This window comes from Gymnoscopelus microlampas (assembly GCF_963454915.1).
Source record: "Gymnoscopelus microlampas genome assembly, chromosome: 14".
In the NCBI taxonomy this organism is placed as follows: Eukaryota; Metazoa; Chordata; class Actinopteri; order Myctophiformes; family Myctophidae; genus Gymnoscopelus; species Gymnoscopelus microlampas.
Window position 1 is genome coordinate 27,242,312 of NC_139951.1, and position 15,310 is coordinate 27,257,621.

Sequence of the window (15,310 nt, forward strand, 5' to 3'; positions counted from 1 at the left end):
ACATGTTGTGAGCTTGCAGATCGGCTATTTTCACTAAATATTTTTTTAAATAATAACAAAGGAATGGTTTTAGACATTTGAGGTTTTCACCAGACAGCATCAATGTCTAAATTGTGACTACATATGACTGAGGCTATTGTCTTGAGAAAGTTCAGAGGGCCAAACCCAGTCTATTAAGATCCTTGATGGAACAAATCTTTGTCTAGACAGTTTGATCCCTTATGAATTTTCTACATTATTTGTATGCAAAAAATATGAAGATGTATTTTTTTAAGCAATCATAATGGTAAATGGTTCATTTATATAGCGCTTTTATCCAAAATACTTCACATAGATTGTGCATTACATTCACCCATTCACACACACATTCATACACCGATGGCGGAGGAAACCATGCAAGGCACCAACCTGCTCATCAGGAGCAATTAGGGGTTCAGCGTCTTGCTCAAGGACACTTCGACACAAATTCTGGGGGAGCCCGGGATCGAACTGGGAACCTCACGGATCCCATACGTCCGCTCTACCAGCCACTCTACCTAAGCCACTGCCACCCCCAATCATGTCTTATAACTTACCCCAATTAATATCATGTTAACAGCAGCCCATAAATGCAGCTCAGCATAAGATAAGTTGTGCTCCTACCAGATGTGTTAAATGTTAACATAGCTTTCATTTTATTTAAGATTATTTCAATGGCTTTTTGTTTCAGTAGACACTGTAAAATGAAAATATATAATAATTAAAACCGTAAGAGGGTGAGAAGAAACGGGTAACACAACATGGGTGACATAATGGGTCCATTTGGTTACATTCTTACATACGAAGACATAAATTAACACTGAGGATTTTTACAATGAATTATCACTATTCAGACATGAGGGCTCATAGTGCTGGTGCAGTTGGTGACCAAAAACCAGGGGCAATTATTACACAATAAATAAAACAGAAACTATTTCCCTCTCTCGGCGGCTGAACTTAATTTCTCAGTCACAAGATGGTTGGTTTGGATGTGTGCTTCTGCCAACACACGTTAATCCTATTCGGCCCCAAAGCCTAATTGACTGTATGCTTTGTCGCACGACGGTGCCGCTCGTCAAAAAATAGCACCAGGCAAGCTCACACTCCGTCCCGGATGCGACGCATGGCTATTTTTGACGTGCCACACCGTCATGAGACTTATGAATTGGCTTAACTATGGCAGCAGCACTAAAACCCTCAGTTGACCCTCGGACCTCGGTTGACCTAGCTAATTACTAACTGGATCCAGGAGTTGGTGAGGCCTCCGCTTGGAAAATGCAATTCCTCATATGGGCAAGTGGTTGGAGCCAAAAGGCGGGAACCTAAAAGGCCACCATGCCCTTCAAACCTACAATCCACATTACGGTGTACAGTATTGTATCTGTTTTGAAACCATGGTTAGCGTTGCCAAACAAAGTTAAAAAACAAAACAACAGCAGACTTTGCACGGCCACTGTCTCAACATCAGGGACCAAATAAATTGTTCCCACATGAGACAGGTTGGTAGCCACAGCAAGTCTTGTGTCACCTGTTAAGAGAATGGCATGTGTACTGTAATACATAGTTGGCAGTGACACATACACAGCAAAGCTGTGAGGGACGTCACATTTGGGGAATAGGGGACTGGGTCAGTGATGGATGGATGGATGGATGGATGGAAGGAAGGAAGGAAAATGGAAAGAAAGAAAAATAAACTGGCGATGGAGTAGGAAAAAGACACAGAGAAAGAGGAACAGAAGAAAGAATGGGAGAGAGACAAAGTGAGAAGGAGAAATGGCAACAGATGCAGTCAGTTCGATAGGTTACATAAGGAAGTGGAGGGGGCCCTCGTTGTGCATGTGGGTCAGTTGTTCCATAACATGACAAGTAAACCTACTGGGGCCAATAGAGTAAGAACAAATGCGTTATAAAGTGGAATAGTATCAGGGGAACAAATTAAACGTCTGGAATGTGAAACGAGGCGGTGGACCCGAGACATGGGAGCTACTGTGTAAGGGTCTTGAACATGATAACTGTAGCGGCGAAGACAGCAAGCTCATTTCTCAAAACGCTGATGATAGGTTTATTTTTCCTTGTAAATACCGGTCCATATCTATCGGTCAGATAAGAATTAATTACATCAATAAACGGAGGAAGGAAACAGGTTATAATGTATTTGGGTTTATTCCAGAGAAGACATCTTACAAGCGTCGGAAAAGCATGGTTCCAGATATATTCTTCTGACGTTAAAACAGAGAGACAGAGTGTAATACACATAACGTGGGGTTGCGCCTTTCGTCATCACGCCAGCCGTCAGTTATGTCTCGAATGGCTCCGTTTCCTGGGCAACCAAGGTTGGGGTATCATTTATGCACAATGTTTATAATAGCAAATCCGTGTGGCAACGAGGTTAACCTGCTATCTAATATTGTTGACATACCAGAAGGAGCCCATATAAGAGTAAGACCAAAACAATGTTGCAGGCTGCCTGGCACTGACACCTTTAACCATATTAACACATACAAATGGAAAATGGTACACTTTAGATCCATCAGAAAATGGTACAAAATTAGACCCATTGGCTGATATCTTTTCACCTCAGTGCTCCACATTATAGTCTCAATGCATATTCACTCTGACAAATGTATCATAGGAAAACTTAGGCATTGAAGAGGGAAACCTTAAGTTGTCTTATAGATCAACATTATACAGAACGTATTACGAGTTGCTGACGGAGGGGTTTTTGGTACACGTGATCGGAATGCGCCACAAAGCTGTATTTACCACGTATATTGTACGCCAAGAACACTAAACACCACACCATGTGATGTGGGCCTTTGAAGTACCCCCTCCCCTCAGTTCCTGCCATTTAGCCATTTATATGCAGCAGTACAAGGGGGGATATGTCATGCCACATGTGTGAGCTATGGCTTACACTGGTTGGCTCCTGATGCGAGCTTAGAGTTACCGCTTACTCACATGCCTGGCATAAGCTTACACATTCAGACACACACGCATGCAGGCCACTGGAGCTCTCCGCACGATTATTCTTGGATCACGGTTTCCAATTTTGTTTCTCTTTGCCAACGATTGATGTTTAGACCTGTCATATGGTTTCAACTGTGAAGATCACTTTTAGTGGACTGTAAATTCTCACTTATACCAATCACAGGAACTAGCGCATGAATCATGCCTGGGTCTACAGTATGCGACCATTAGGATGTTTTGGGGGTGATATCAGTAGGTGATAATTATATTCACGTGTAATTATTTACGACATGGCGGACATGTTGGTGCAATGCACACCATTCAGTATACAGTACTTGCGAAAGAAAGACAGAGGAGTTATGACCCATTTTCATTTGCTAATTGTTCATCAATCAAAAAGTGGTAATGGAATAGATTTCAAACTCATCAGTATTGTGCACATACATACTATAATAATGCATTACTAATAATGTTGTAAATGTTGGTAAAAACAGCATAAAAAACAAACAAATACAAAAACAAATGTGTTCACTTAATTAAAACGGTAAAACATACTCTGACTCTCTCCCCCCCCCCCACACACACACACACACACACACACACACACACACACACACACACACACACACACACACACACACACACACACACACACACACACACACACACACACACACACACACACACACACACACACACACACACACACGATAAAACTAAACTCAAAGAAGATTGGCCCCAAATAATTTTCTTCCCCCTTTGAATCAGTTGCTGGCTGCTGAATCTGTCTTGAGAGATTACACAAATTGTACAATTGTACTAGTATTTGCACCAATGCTGCTTTTGGTGCTTGCTATGAGTTCGTGTGACACATGGCCTCTAGTCTCTGTGTATGCTTTCATGTTTGTAGCTCGGCCCCACTTTTAGTTCCAGTAAAGCCCATGCTGGAGGTGTTAAGTCAGTGTGAATAGGGGCCCACCTGTTAAAGTAGAAAATTGATCTGCAGATTCTAGGCTACGGCCTCTCAAATATCCCAGTGATCCCTGTGAACCCAGAGGGAGGTGATTCTCACCTCTTCTAACCTTGCCAGATTTTGACATATATCAGCGGTGCAAAGTCTTGACACTCCGTACGCAACCCTGCCAGTTTCACAATAACTTTGACCCATTAGGTGATGGTGATACCACACACAATGACAAAATGGCTGTCAGTGATCAGGAGTGATCTCCAGTGTCTGACAACTATTCATTTATCCACTGTCTATTAATTACCAGTTGTTCTTTGTAAATCTTTATAACAGTTTCACAGTAAGCTGCTTCCAGTTCTGTCAAGTCTTTTACAAATATCATTAGTACTGTTACAGATCAAAGTATATTGTTAACACAAAGACCACGACAACAATTATTGCAATAAAAACTTTATTTCAGATTAACATAATTCATACAATTAAAGTCAGGCAGTCAACATATTAAGGAACACCCCGACAGGCTTACACAACACAATAATTAATACAAAACAAACTGCACCACACTTTTACAATAAGACGAATATAAAAATATATGTCTTCAAAAATTGGACGCCGTTTTACTGAATCAGTTGTCATAGAGATGAATAAACTGTACAGCATACTAGTGTATCTGAGGGTGCCTTTTCACTCCTTTCAGCTAGAAAAGAAGCTGGCACTTAATTTGCAAGCTATGGCCATCACTACCACCTGTCTAAACCTGTCAGCTTCCTGTTAAGCAGACGTGCTACTGCAGTCGTTTTCAAACTTTTTATGCCCAAGGCACACCAATGGGCAAGTCAACATCGCAAGGCACACTTGTATTCATAGCAAAAATAGCCGATCTACAAGTTGACAACGTGTCACGGTGCAACACGTTGTGAGCTTCTAGATCTGGTATTTTTTTAAATTTGTAGGAATAAATTAATAAAATAATGTAATATTTTCACCTATAATTACATGCTCATAATAGAGATTTCAGGTTTAAAGTGGTTCAAATATATCTATTTTAATGTATAGAATTTGCCTCTGTATTGGGAAATGCAGAGAGCACTGATAACATTTTTTAAATAATCATAACTGTAAAGTTGTATATATTGCAATAATGTGTGGTTGTCACAAAATCACAAGGCACCACCGGACTTGTCTCACGACAATACCGTTTGCGAACCACTATCATTCTGGTCTCAGTAGTACGCCTGTGGACATGATCCCAACCCACAAACCCGGAAGAAGCCTTCGCGAAATAGTCGTCTTCATCCTGTGCAGCACTGTAACCTCCCTGTCGGCCCCCTCACCATTCACAGTATAGAAAGTGATAATTCCCGCAGGCTGGTCAACGTATAATCCGAGGGTAGAGCTATAGGGGACATCCAGGATGTCCTCGTTCTGCCCGTCGTACCAGACTTGATAGCGGCTTCCAGCCCAACACAGACCCCAGGACTCGTCATTCTCTCCCAGGCCACTGGGGGAACCAGAATTGGCCCTCCGTCCCGTATCTTCGTATGTGATGCCGACTACTACCCATCCTGACACTTCGACCTCAAAGTACGCCCTCATGTTCCAAATACCCTCTTTGCATACCACCTTAGAAGAAAAAATAACAAAGAAAAAATGATTTAAGTCACTTCACATTATTTTGGGTTTCAGAAGGAGGTATAATGTTCATAGTTAAAATCTAATATTGCAGTGCACTGCAGATTAACCGGAAATTGTTTATAACATTAACAATGCGACTAACGATGCGACTACATCGATACACGGACCCTTGGATCAATCTATGTAAATGTACCAAGAGTCAAACGATGGATCGGTTATAAAATGATTAATCAGTTCACTGAAGCCTTGCTTCAATGAATTCTCCTTTAGTATTAACTAACCTTCTATGCAAGACCCACAGAACGAACGTTTATAAGTCATCACTTACAAAATAAGGATCGCCTCTTATTTGCACTTTTTACAGCACACAATTAAATCCCAAATGTAAGAATGCGAAACATGTAGATCAGCCCTTTTTGAAGCCATAACTTGGTGATAAAGTTTAACGTCTGGTTTATACTTGGTTGAGTGCAGGTGTCACTCAAACACGCACTGAAAATAGCAGATCTCGTGTGATTTATCTGCTATTTCTGTTGGATCAGATTTCTGCTGCTATTTTTGGTGCGCAACACCGGCAGGCAACAAAGTAAACATATATGGCATATGCCTCCAAGCTAAACACTCTCTCAACACAACATAAATTATACACTGCACTTAATTTATAGGAAGGCAGTGTCACTTGCCAAAATTAACTCATTTATCTACAAACAAAAATGGTGTCACATTGCGGCCCATTGTGACTAGATCTGCACCTTTTGACAAGGGACAGCCTTGTGCTATTGAAATTATAAATTAAGTTTAACAGTCTGCTTTTGTAATATTATATGGATACCACTAGCTGTATACTATGACTGCTGGTACTACCCACTGTGTACTGTATGTCCGAATTGGATACAGCTTGCTGTGTACTGACAGTATACATTGAACATACTGCACACTGTTTAATTAATCCAACTTTTGAGTTTGCTATAACATTTATTATGGAAAATCAAAGTCTACATTAAACATTATAACTATATTAGACTGCATTGTATCGCATCGAACAGCATCAAATGTAATCACACCGAATTGTTATGCATTAAAATCTCCCTCTACGCCAAATCTCTTCCAACTTTTTGCAGAATGTTTGCCTATTTTTGCCCAATGCTCATCTATTGTGACATGCCCAAATAGGGATGCTAGGGTTCCTGTGTTTAAGCTACCTGTGGTGAGTACTCATATCTGGCTGGTCCGTCCAGAACTGGGCAAACTTCCTCCTTTCTACGAGAGACCTTGGACCCGGCGTCTGAAATCCACAGCATCTTATTGGCCGTCTTATCATCCAAAGTCAGGTTGATATAGTCTGTAGTGAAAAATCAAAGAAGATTGTTTTAACATACTTCCAGATATGAGGATAAAAAAAATAAAAATAAAATCTTCAAAACACATTATTCAGGATTCAAAATCTGTTCTTACGCTGCAACAGCTCAGTTCTTTTGGTTGGCTCTGGGATGCCGGGTATGTAAACAGGTGCTTTTTCTGAAAAGACAGAACATTTGTTTCAACATAAGTATACAATAATAGGTGATGTTTCCTGTAATACAAATAGAGTGCAAGCATATGTCATTCTATCAAGTTATTACAATACCTTCTTGTTTCTTGTCATTTTTTGTGGTTTTCTTCACTAGAAAGATACAGGGGAAGAAGGTGAATATTATTGCAAATTAAAAGGCTATACAACAGATATTTTTGGGGTGGCAGGTCCATCTGTAGAGGCATGATTCCATTATTATATATGTTATATATATATATTATGAACCAACTTATTTCCCAAAAATGTAAAACAAAAATGGAGGACTCCTTTGGCCTATACTGACAGTGGGCATAAGAAATTTGGAGCTGATCAGTACCGATGATTTGTGCTCTGGACACAGCCTTGTAGACGGCTAGCCCCATCTGTGACCTTACCTTCAGCTATAGCTCTGGGACGCATATGGTTAAGATCCGGCTAAACGGTCAAATTCTTACCTTTTTCTGAACATTGTATCAAAAAGGTAGTCCTGGTATCCTACAGATATCTGTAGTTCCGATGGTCTTTGAGCCCCTCTATCGACAGGTTGAAACAACCTTTTAAATAATTTACATGGAGGTGCCTCCATGTTAAATGCGCGTGGGCGTTCCCAATAAGGAACGCACCACCATGAAAAATTTGGTGCGGATTTACAGACATCTGCAGGACACACCCTGAATGATGTTCAGGAAAAAGTATGAATTTTGACCGTTTTGCTGGTCACCCCCCTCAGCCGGGTCTTAACAATACGTGACCAAGTCCCGGAGCTACAGTGGAGGTGGTACTCACAGATGGAGCTAATAGAGGGGCGGAGCCATTAAATAGATAAATAAAATAACACCTGAATGGGTATCTTTGGCCTTGAATTGCAGATGTTATGTCATCATTTTGTTATAATAACAATATTAATAATATATAATATATTAAATAAATGATTAACTATAAGTGAAGTGATCAAATAAAGATTATTGACTCAACCATACATAATATTATATGGCAATAAGCTGCATTCAGTCTATTTTTGCAAGAGCGGTCCACAACAATTACAGTTAACAATTTAGCAGACACTTCTATCAAGACCTACTGTATTTAGAAAGTGCAAGGTTGGAGTTAAATGCCATGAGAAACCAACAACAGGTACATAGTCAAGGAATTGAGAATGCAAGTACAGTACTGTATTTACTACAAAGTAACCAAGATAACAAGTAGACATCCAAACTATAGCATCTATTTTTATAACGTACTTACTGTTCGGATGAATAGCCCATGCAGTTTACTGCCTTCTGTATTTGTTTGACAAAATGACAAAGTGTATGGCTTATTCCTTAAAACACTGTCATTGTTGTGCAGAAATCTTTTTTAAAAGATAAAAGTAAATAATAGTATATAGTCAACTTAAAAATTCAATCCAGATATAACATCCACAGTCCGCAGGACACTGCCACTAGAGTGGTCATAGGTCTTCTGTCAATGTTACTCTTATATATGGTAACTCTGTCAATAAATTACCAAGTACACACATTACAACACCACGTGAATAAGATCTGTTGAAATGTATTGAGACAGAGCTGACAGAGCTGAGGAATAATGCCAAACTGCAAGGAGGAATCTTCTTCTGGCTCACGCTGCCAGTTTCTCTGTCAATAGTGTATAAACAGATTCAACAGATAACCCTCGACTGGATTTCAACCAATAGCATGGGCAAGCCCAGCAATGGATGTTTTGACCGACCTCAGTGATGGAAATAGTATTTTTGTGAGAGAATAACGATTTTCGAATTAACAATACTAATAGGAACATTTCAAAATGTTGTCATGCTTTAGAAAGGACTCCTACCTGGTTTATTTGTCCCTGTCATGATTTTTGTGGGGATGGGTCCTGCAGGCATCTTGAGGCTGTGATAAGAGTCCCTGTGGACTTCAGGGATGTTAAAATCGGTCTCTTGAGATTCTCCACAGTGAACCATCACCCTTGACTCGTCTCTTATACCCTTAAAGATGAGATGGGCGGGGTCGGGTTGGCCTTGAACTGCCTGTACAGTGGTTGAAGTAATTTGCAGAGATTTCTCAACAGGGGATCTGGAGGTTCACATACAGTTAGCAGTGGTACTAGCATGGACACTTGAAACTCCTGTAACCTTAGGAGTCTGTTCAGAAAAGCAAAAAGTAAACCTCCCTGGAATGTGGGGTTCAAGGCCTTAGCTTCCCTATATTGTCAACGCCAGAGGGGTATGGCGACAGAAACGGAGCCACACAACATATAGGGTGTTGACCCAGGCCAAATAAAGACCCTACAGAATGTGATGCAGAACCCGATAAGTCACACACTGACCTCAATACGTCTCTCAACTGATGAATGAGTAATTCTAACATTGCTCAACGCAGTTGTAATATAGGTCTACTAGATGATGGACAAGACACAAACAGGAACAGCAGAAATAATAAACCATACAGCATTTTGGTTAAAGGCAAGGAATGTTTGAATAATCTTTTACAGGCAGTTCAACATAACGACTAATGTGTAATAACAGTTTTCAGCAATTTGCCACTTCATTCCACCATTACCATCTACTGTACTGTATGGGAGGTCATTCATTCTGCATTGTGGAGTAACCATTAGGATGACCATTGCGCATTTACTGGAGGTGTGATGCTAAAGGGACTAACGTGATTGGCCAATGGACACATCTTTCTGAATGCTACAAATTTCGACAGGAGGTAAGTCTTGTCCAAAAGTATTTGTCATTAAACCCTGTTAGTTAAAACCTTGTATGTCTTCAAACCTTGCCACATTGCAATACAAACATTAAATTACCTGTTCTACAAACTTTGTCTACCCTCACTGTTTTTTTTTGTTTTTTTTTACAAATCTTTAGTAATGTTATATTAATAATATGATAATAATTCTGAAATAAAATCACTGTGAGAATCATACAAGTTATTTTGTTACTGTATCGGATACTTCAGATTTCAATTACTATTAAAACCAAAAAGACATTATAACATCATCAAGTAAATCACAATTCCTATAAGAATTATCTTTTTTAGTTTGGGTTGGGCTCAAGTCAATTTGTCTCCAATTTTTGCACTTTTATGTTGAAAGATCGATTTGATTTCTCAAAAACACAGAATTTCCTTGAAATGTAATTAATGTTGTGTTTTCTTGACCAGAACTCACAACCAGAAGAAATACTATTTCAAAGGGAATGTACTGTATAGAAACATTTACAAAGAAAGTGAGATACAACTTGGAGAGGTGAAAGGGGAGAATTGAAGAAACTACAGTATGATGGATGTTGGAAATGGTGCGCAAAGAAAGAGGTGCAGACCTCGGCAGCATATCCTTCAACAGCTAATCGTGCTGTCTTCCTTGGCAGGACTCCTAAGAATCTTAAACTGGATTAATGTATTTGTGTGCTGGCGTGGCACCCTGAATATAGCTGATCTACAAGCTCACTGGGATTTGTTGTAAGCTTGTAGATCTGGTATTTTTGGGGGCAGGCCACCACATGCAACAACGCATATCAAGCCTTAAGAAAGAGCACATTATACTCAGGTGGCATTTGATGGTGGAAACGGATGGACCAAAAGCCTTTCTGAGAGACAGATGCATCTGAAGCAGGACCATCTATGTGTGATACTTGTGTGAACATAGACCGGAAGCCACCAGGTCATCTTGTTCAGTATGTGCAAACATAGTATCAGATAATACGCAGTTTGTTTTAGATTATTATTTTTTGCTTTATAAGATGGTCAATTGCAGAGAGACAGGAAACCGAGGTCAGAGAGAAAGGAGGCATGTGCGATTTAACCTTGGGCCCTCACAAATCACAGACCTGGTCCATGCACCAACTGCGCTACCAGGAACCCCAAATATGCTGTATAATAAAACCTATCAAAGGCTTGACTGTCAACGGGTACCTACTACTTTACAGTAGCTGCCCATCAAAAGCAAAAGGGGTACTCCTCTATCTATGAGCTGTTTGTGTTCATGTTGTGCAGTGAGACAAAATCAACAGCTTGCAGTTGTGTATGCTAACACTTTAGCACACTTCATGTTTAGTAAGCACAAAAATAACTATTTAATTGAACCCTGAATGGACTTCTCATTACATCATGTTAGTTAGGTAAGTATCTCATTACATAAGGGTACATTTGGCAATTTTAGTAACAGAGGACAGAGTGTTCTTAAATTACACAAATCCCCAAACTCTTCCCACCAGCTCAACATGGTATAGTTTTACAGTACTGATGTGACCTCAGGCTTTGACCGCAGATCACTCACTCCTTCCATTGGTGCCATTACACACTGTCTAGCAACTTGAGCTGTGCCAGAGAAGAATAAACACTCCAAACACCCCTGTGGAGCCTACAAATTGAGTTGGAGTTACTTTGACAGTGCTAGGCCACTTATCGATTTATAGATAACAATCGATAACTCATTGAATTAGGTAAAACTTATATAGATTTCTTGCAAAAAGGTAGATTTCTTTGTCCCCGATCCTCCAATATTAAATTGAGCAATTTAATATTGAGTATCTGCCTGTATGAGACCCAATCGAACATTGTATTTATCTAATACAGTTTCACATTGGATGAGTTGTCTACACATGAAGGAAAACTAATCCAATTTAATGTAAGTACGAAATGCTTGACATCTCAAAACACAAGTGGCTGTTGGACTGCTTTAACATTCGATGACTAAATGTCACATTTTAGTATTGTAAAATGTGACATGCTCATGCTGCAACACTACTTTTGTTATAACAATATTTCAAGACATTGCCGTCTTGTCTTAAGGTGCTACACACCAAGCCGAGCTCATAAGCGCCTGTGGCCGAAATATGTTTCGTGTGTACAGGGCCATCGGTGATAGTGAGGTGTCGCTCACCCGACTCTCCAGCTCAATCAGCGTTACTACCTGTTGATAACAGCACGGAGACAGGGGGGTGAGAGAGCGAAAGCGAGCGAGAGAGACGCACAAACATGCAGGTTTAATGTCAACAGCTAGGCAGAAAGTGTGTGTAGTGTAGTGCAGTGTAGAGTGTGTGTGTGTGTGTGTGTGTGTGTGTGTGTGTGTGTGTGTGTGTGTGTGTGTGTGTGTGTGTGTGTGTGTGTGTGTGTGTGTGTGTGTGAGAGAGCGAGAGTGAGAGAACGAGAGAGATGCACGAACATGCAGGTTTAATGTCAAGAGCTAGGGTGAAAGCAAGTGTATATATGAGAGAGGGAGAGACGTAGAGGAGTAGCATGAACATGTTCCACCTGTTTGTTTATGTTGCGCAATACTTTTGAAACCCTTCCGGTTTTTCTTTACACTGCAGATTCCTGCAGACTAATGCCACCCCCTGGCATTGGAATTATTTCCTCTCATCAGGGGTGTATTGGTGATTTTTTTCCCGGTGGAGCGGTGCACGCGCACGGCGCGTGACATTTTATTTCACCTTAAAGTAGGAAACATGTTTGTATAGGAAAAGTTTTTTAGCTTAGTTTTAGTATTTTTAAACTAATACAAATTCAAGGTTTTGCCATGAACTATAGGAGCTGAAACTAAAAGTTTGCATTCTCTTCTTCGACGGTGGCTGATGTATTGCTGCGTGCAGATAGGATACTGGCAGCAGCGGCTACTGAAGCCAAAATGCTGTGTTGCTTACCGTGTAGCCTATAGATGCGAGGAGTGAGGATACATTTTCACACTCCCTTGTAAACCTGTTATGCAAAGTAGCCATTTGGGTAGCCTACTTGGCTGGTGAATGAATCTAGGAGGGGGCGCGTTCTAGCTGGTAGATCCTCACCAATGCCAAATATCAATCAGAGTGCTAGAGTTGTAAAGATACAATGAGTTTACAGTCAAGTCAAACGCCCTAAAGCCTAGACAACGAGAGCTAAATAATTAAATACTATATAGTAAGACCTGGGGTTCTGAATTGACCTGTAACATAAGGAAGGACGGTATTAAACTAATGTGACTTTTAATAATAACTAACCTATTATTTGTGTAAAACTGATAGTAATCAAGAGCGTTAAATGTTCGCTACATAAGAACTTATACACCAAAGGTATTTTGCATTTAGCGCATTAACTTTAAGCTTTTCCACAGTTTTGTGTGTGTAAATCCAAAATGTGCATAAAACAGACCCACGGTATCTGTTGATTGTGGTACAAAGGAATGCACAGCTATGCCTCCTCCCATATTTCGGACCCTAATGAGAATAGAACTCTTGACTTCATACCCTTGGATGGTCTTAGCAAGATAGATCAAGCGCAGGCTAGAGATCTCTTAAATATTTCAAGTACAGCATGATATTTGTCAAGAATGACAAAGACATAAAATGACGGAGCACATTAAATTACTACTCATCTACCCTACTTGTCTCCCATTTTACTGGTGGTACAATGGGTCAGAAATGTCAAGCCCATAGTCTTCGCAAGCCAGGGTATCAATCATGCTGAAAATAGCATGGCAAGTTATAGTTCCTTGAAGCTTCTAGTCTTAAATTGGCCGAGAATTTCAGGGATTTGTTGGGTTCACTGTGTACTGTCTATATTGACAATAATACCTTATGTTATGAATACAGCAAACCTGCAGGCTCTGGAATTGCGTTGAGCCGCCAATTTAGCTGCATTTCATCTCCAGTACAAGTATCGGCCTGGGTCCAGAAATGTAAATGCTGATGCCCTATCTTGGCAGTATGCAGATCCAAGTGAACCAGACGATAAGCTGTCAAGTGGAGATGAAATCCAGTGAGATTTTGTACTGGTGTTTACTCTGATGAGACAACTGATATCCTTGGTTAATCGCAGACTTAATTGGTGGCTGCACATAAGCAGGACCCAGTGATTGGACCACTCTTGATATATTGGCAGCTCAGAAATCCGTCTGAAAAGCATACACTGAGTGAACACATCAAAGAACTATCACATCATTGGAGCCGTTTAGAGGAAAAATGTGGTACTGTCTCGTCAAATGTATGCCCCAGATGGAGGTAATGTGAACCTTCAGCTAGTGTTACCCCAGTGCCTTCATTAACGATCATGAATACCAAGGTGTTGAAAGATCTCTGAAACTGGTACAGGCACGCTGCTACTGGCCAGGGATGGCGAGAGACATTGAGTCTTGGTCTAGAGAATACTAAGAGGTGTGCCCTTGCCAAAGAGGAACTGACAAGGGTCAAGACACCCAGTAGGTGCTTGCAATCATCATGCCCACGGTATCCTGCTGGCTAGATATTTTACACTATTTAACCCATTTAGATTTTAAAAACGCTGTCTAAATCCTAGCCTACGTTTTCAGAAAATCTTCTATGTTTTAATTCAAATTAAGACAATTCCTGTTGTTACATAGTAACATCTAAAATGACACAGATGCTTTCCTGGTTTTAAAAGGTATAACAAGGTATAGGCTTTCCCGGGTTAATGGGTTAGTAATGAACTGCTAGTAATGAGAGAGAAAATATTCCTATTTTAACAGATGCTGTACACTCAGCAAAATGACCAGAGGGCCAGCACCGTCTCTGATGCCTTGATACAACATTGGATCCATCATATCAATTCAGGGTCAGGGAACTTTCAAAATACAGCAGAAGTACAGCTGGGCAACACAGCAACCACCACTACAGACTTCTCCAGCCTGTGAAGTGTTTGAACATGTAATTTCTTTGAAATTGATGTGAATCTCCGAATAACGTTCTAGTTTGGTGTGCCACCCTAAAGAAAAAAAGGTTGTGTCCCTGATGGATGGTCTGTCCAAGGGATCTTCTGTAAATGAAAAGGCTTGAGCCAAATTATTTCATTTCCGAGTGAGCAACACGCTCGTCTGACCCCCCAATTGAGACTTGGACCCCTTTGTGCTAGCTTTATTTCCACAATAAAGGTAGCAAAAAAGCCATTGCATCTGGACTTTAAAATGACATTGTAATTATTACACTCCCCAGCACAATTTCAGTATGAGTAACATTACCAGAACCAAAACTAGGTGTTTTGTCATATCTACATGTAATAAATATGAAGCATCACATTAGATGATGCAAGTCACAGGAATAATAGAGCCTCAGCTGTAATCAGCTGTCAGCCTGCTGATTGTTTTCAATCAGCCATGTTTTTCTACATGCCAACCACAGCTCTGCTGATTGTTACCAAGTCTGCCATGCTTTTCTACTCTCCAATCACAGCTCAATC

The 15,310-nt window shown here is 40.3% G+C and overlaps 1 protein-coding gene across 2 annotated transcripts; it reads right to left on the reverse strand.

Annotated features, from left to right (window-relative positions):
- Positions 1 to 4,419: 4,419 nt before the first annotated feature.
- Positions 4,420 to 9,039, reverse strand: LOC311059863 (tripartite motif-containing protein 16-like protein). 2 transcript variants are annotated; one of them, XM_084077963.1, is made up of 5 exons: positions 8,973 to 9,039; positions 7,215 to 7,250; positions 7,043 to 7,105; positions 6,790 to 6,929; positions 4,420 to 5,575 (listed from the first exon to the last, which is right to left on the reverse strand). In XM_084077963.1, the coding sequence occupies exons 1-5, from the start codon at positions 9,022 to 9,024 to the stop codon at positions 5,165 to 5,167; spliced, it is 702 nt and encodes a 233-aa protein (XP_083934089.1). In that variant the 5' UTR covers positions 9,025 to 9,039; the 3' UTR covers positions 4,420 to 5,164. The 2 variants fall into 2 exon arrangements, with proteins under 2 accessions (XP_083934089.1, XP_083934090.1); XM_084077964.1 differs by lacking the exon at positions 8,973 to 9,039 and adding an exon at positions 8,385 to 8,564.
- Between the last annotated feature and the right edge of the window lie 6,271 nt (positions 9,040 to 15,310).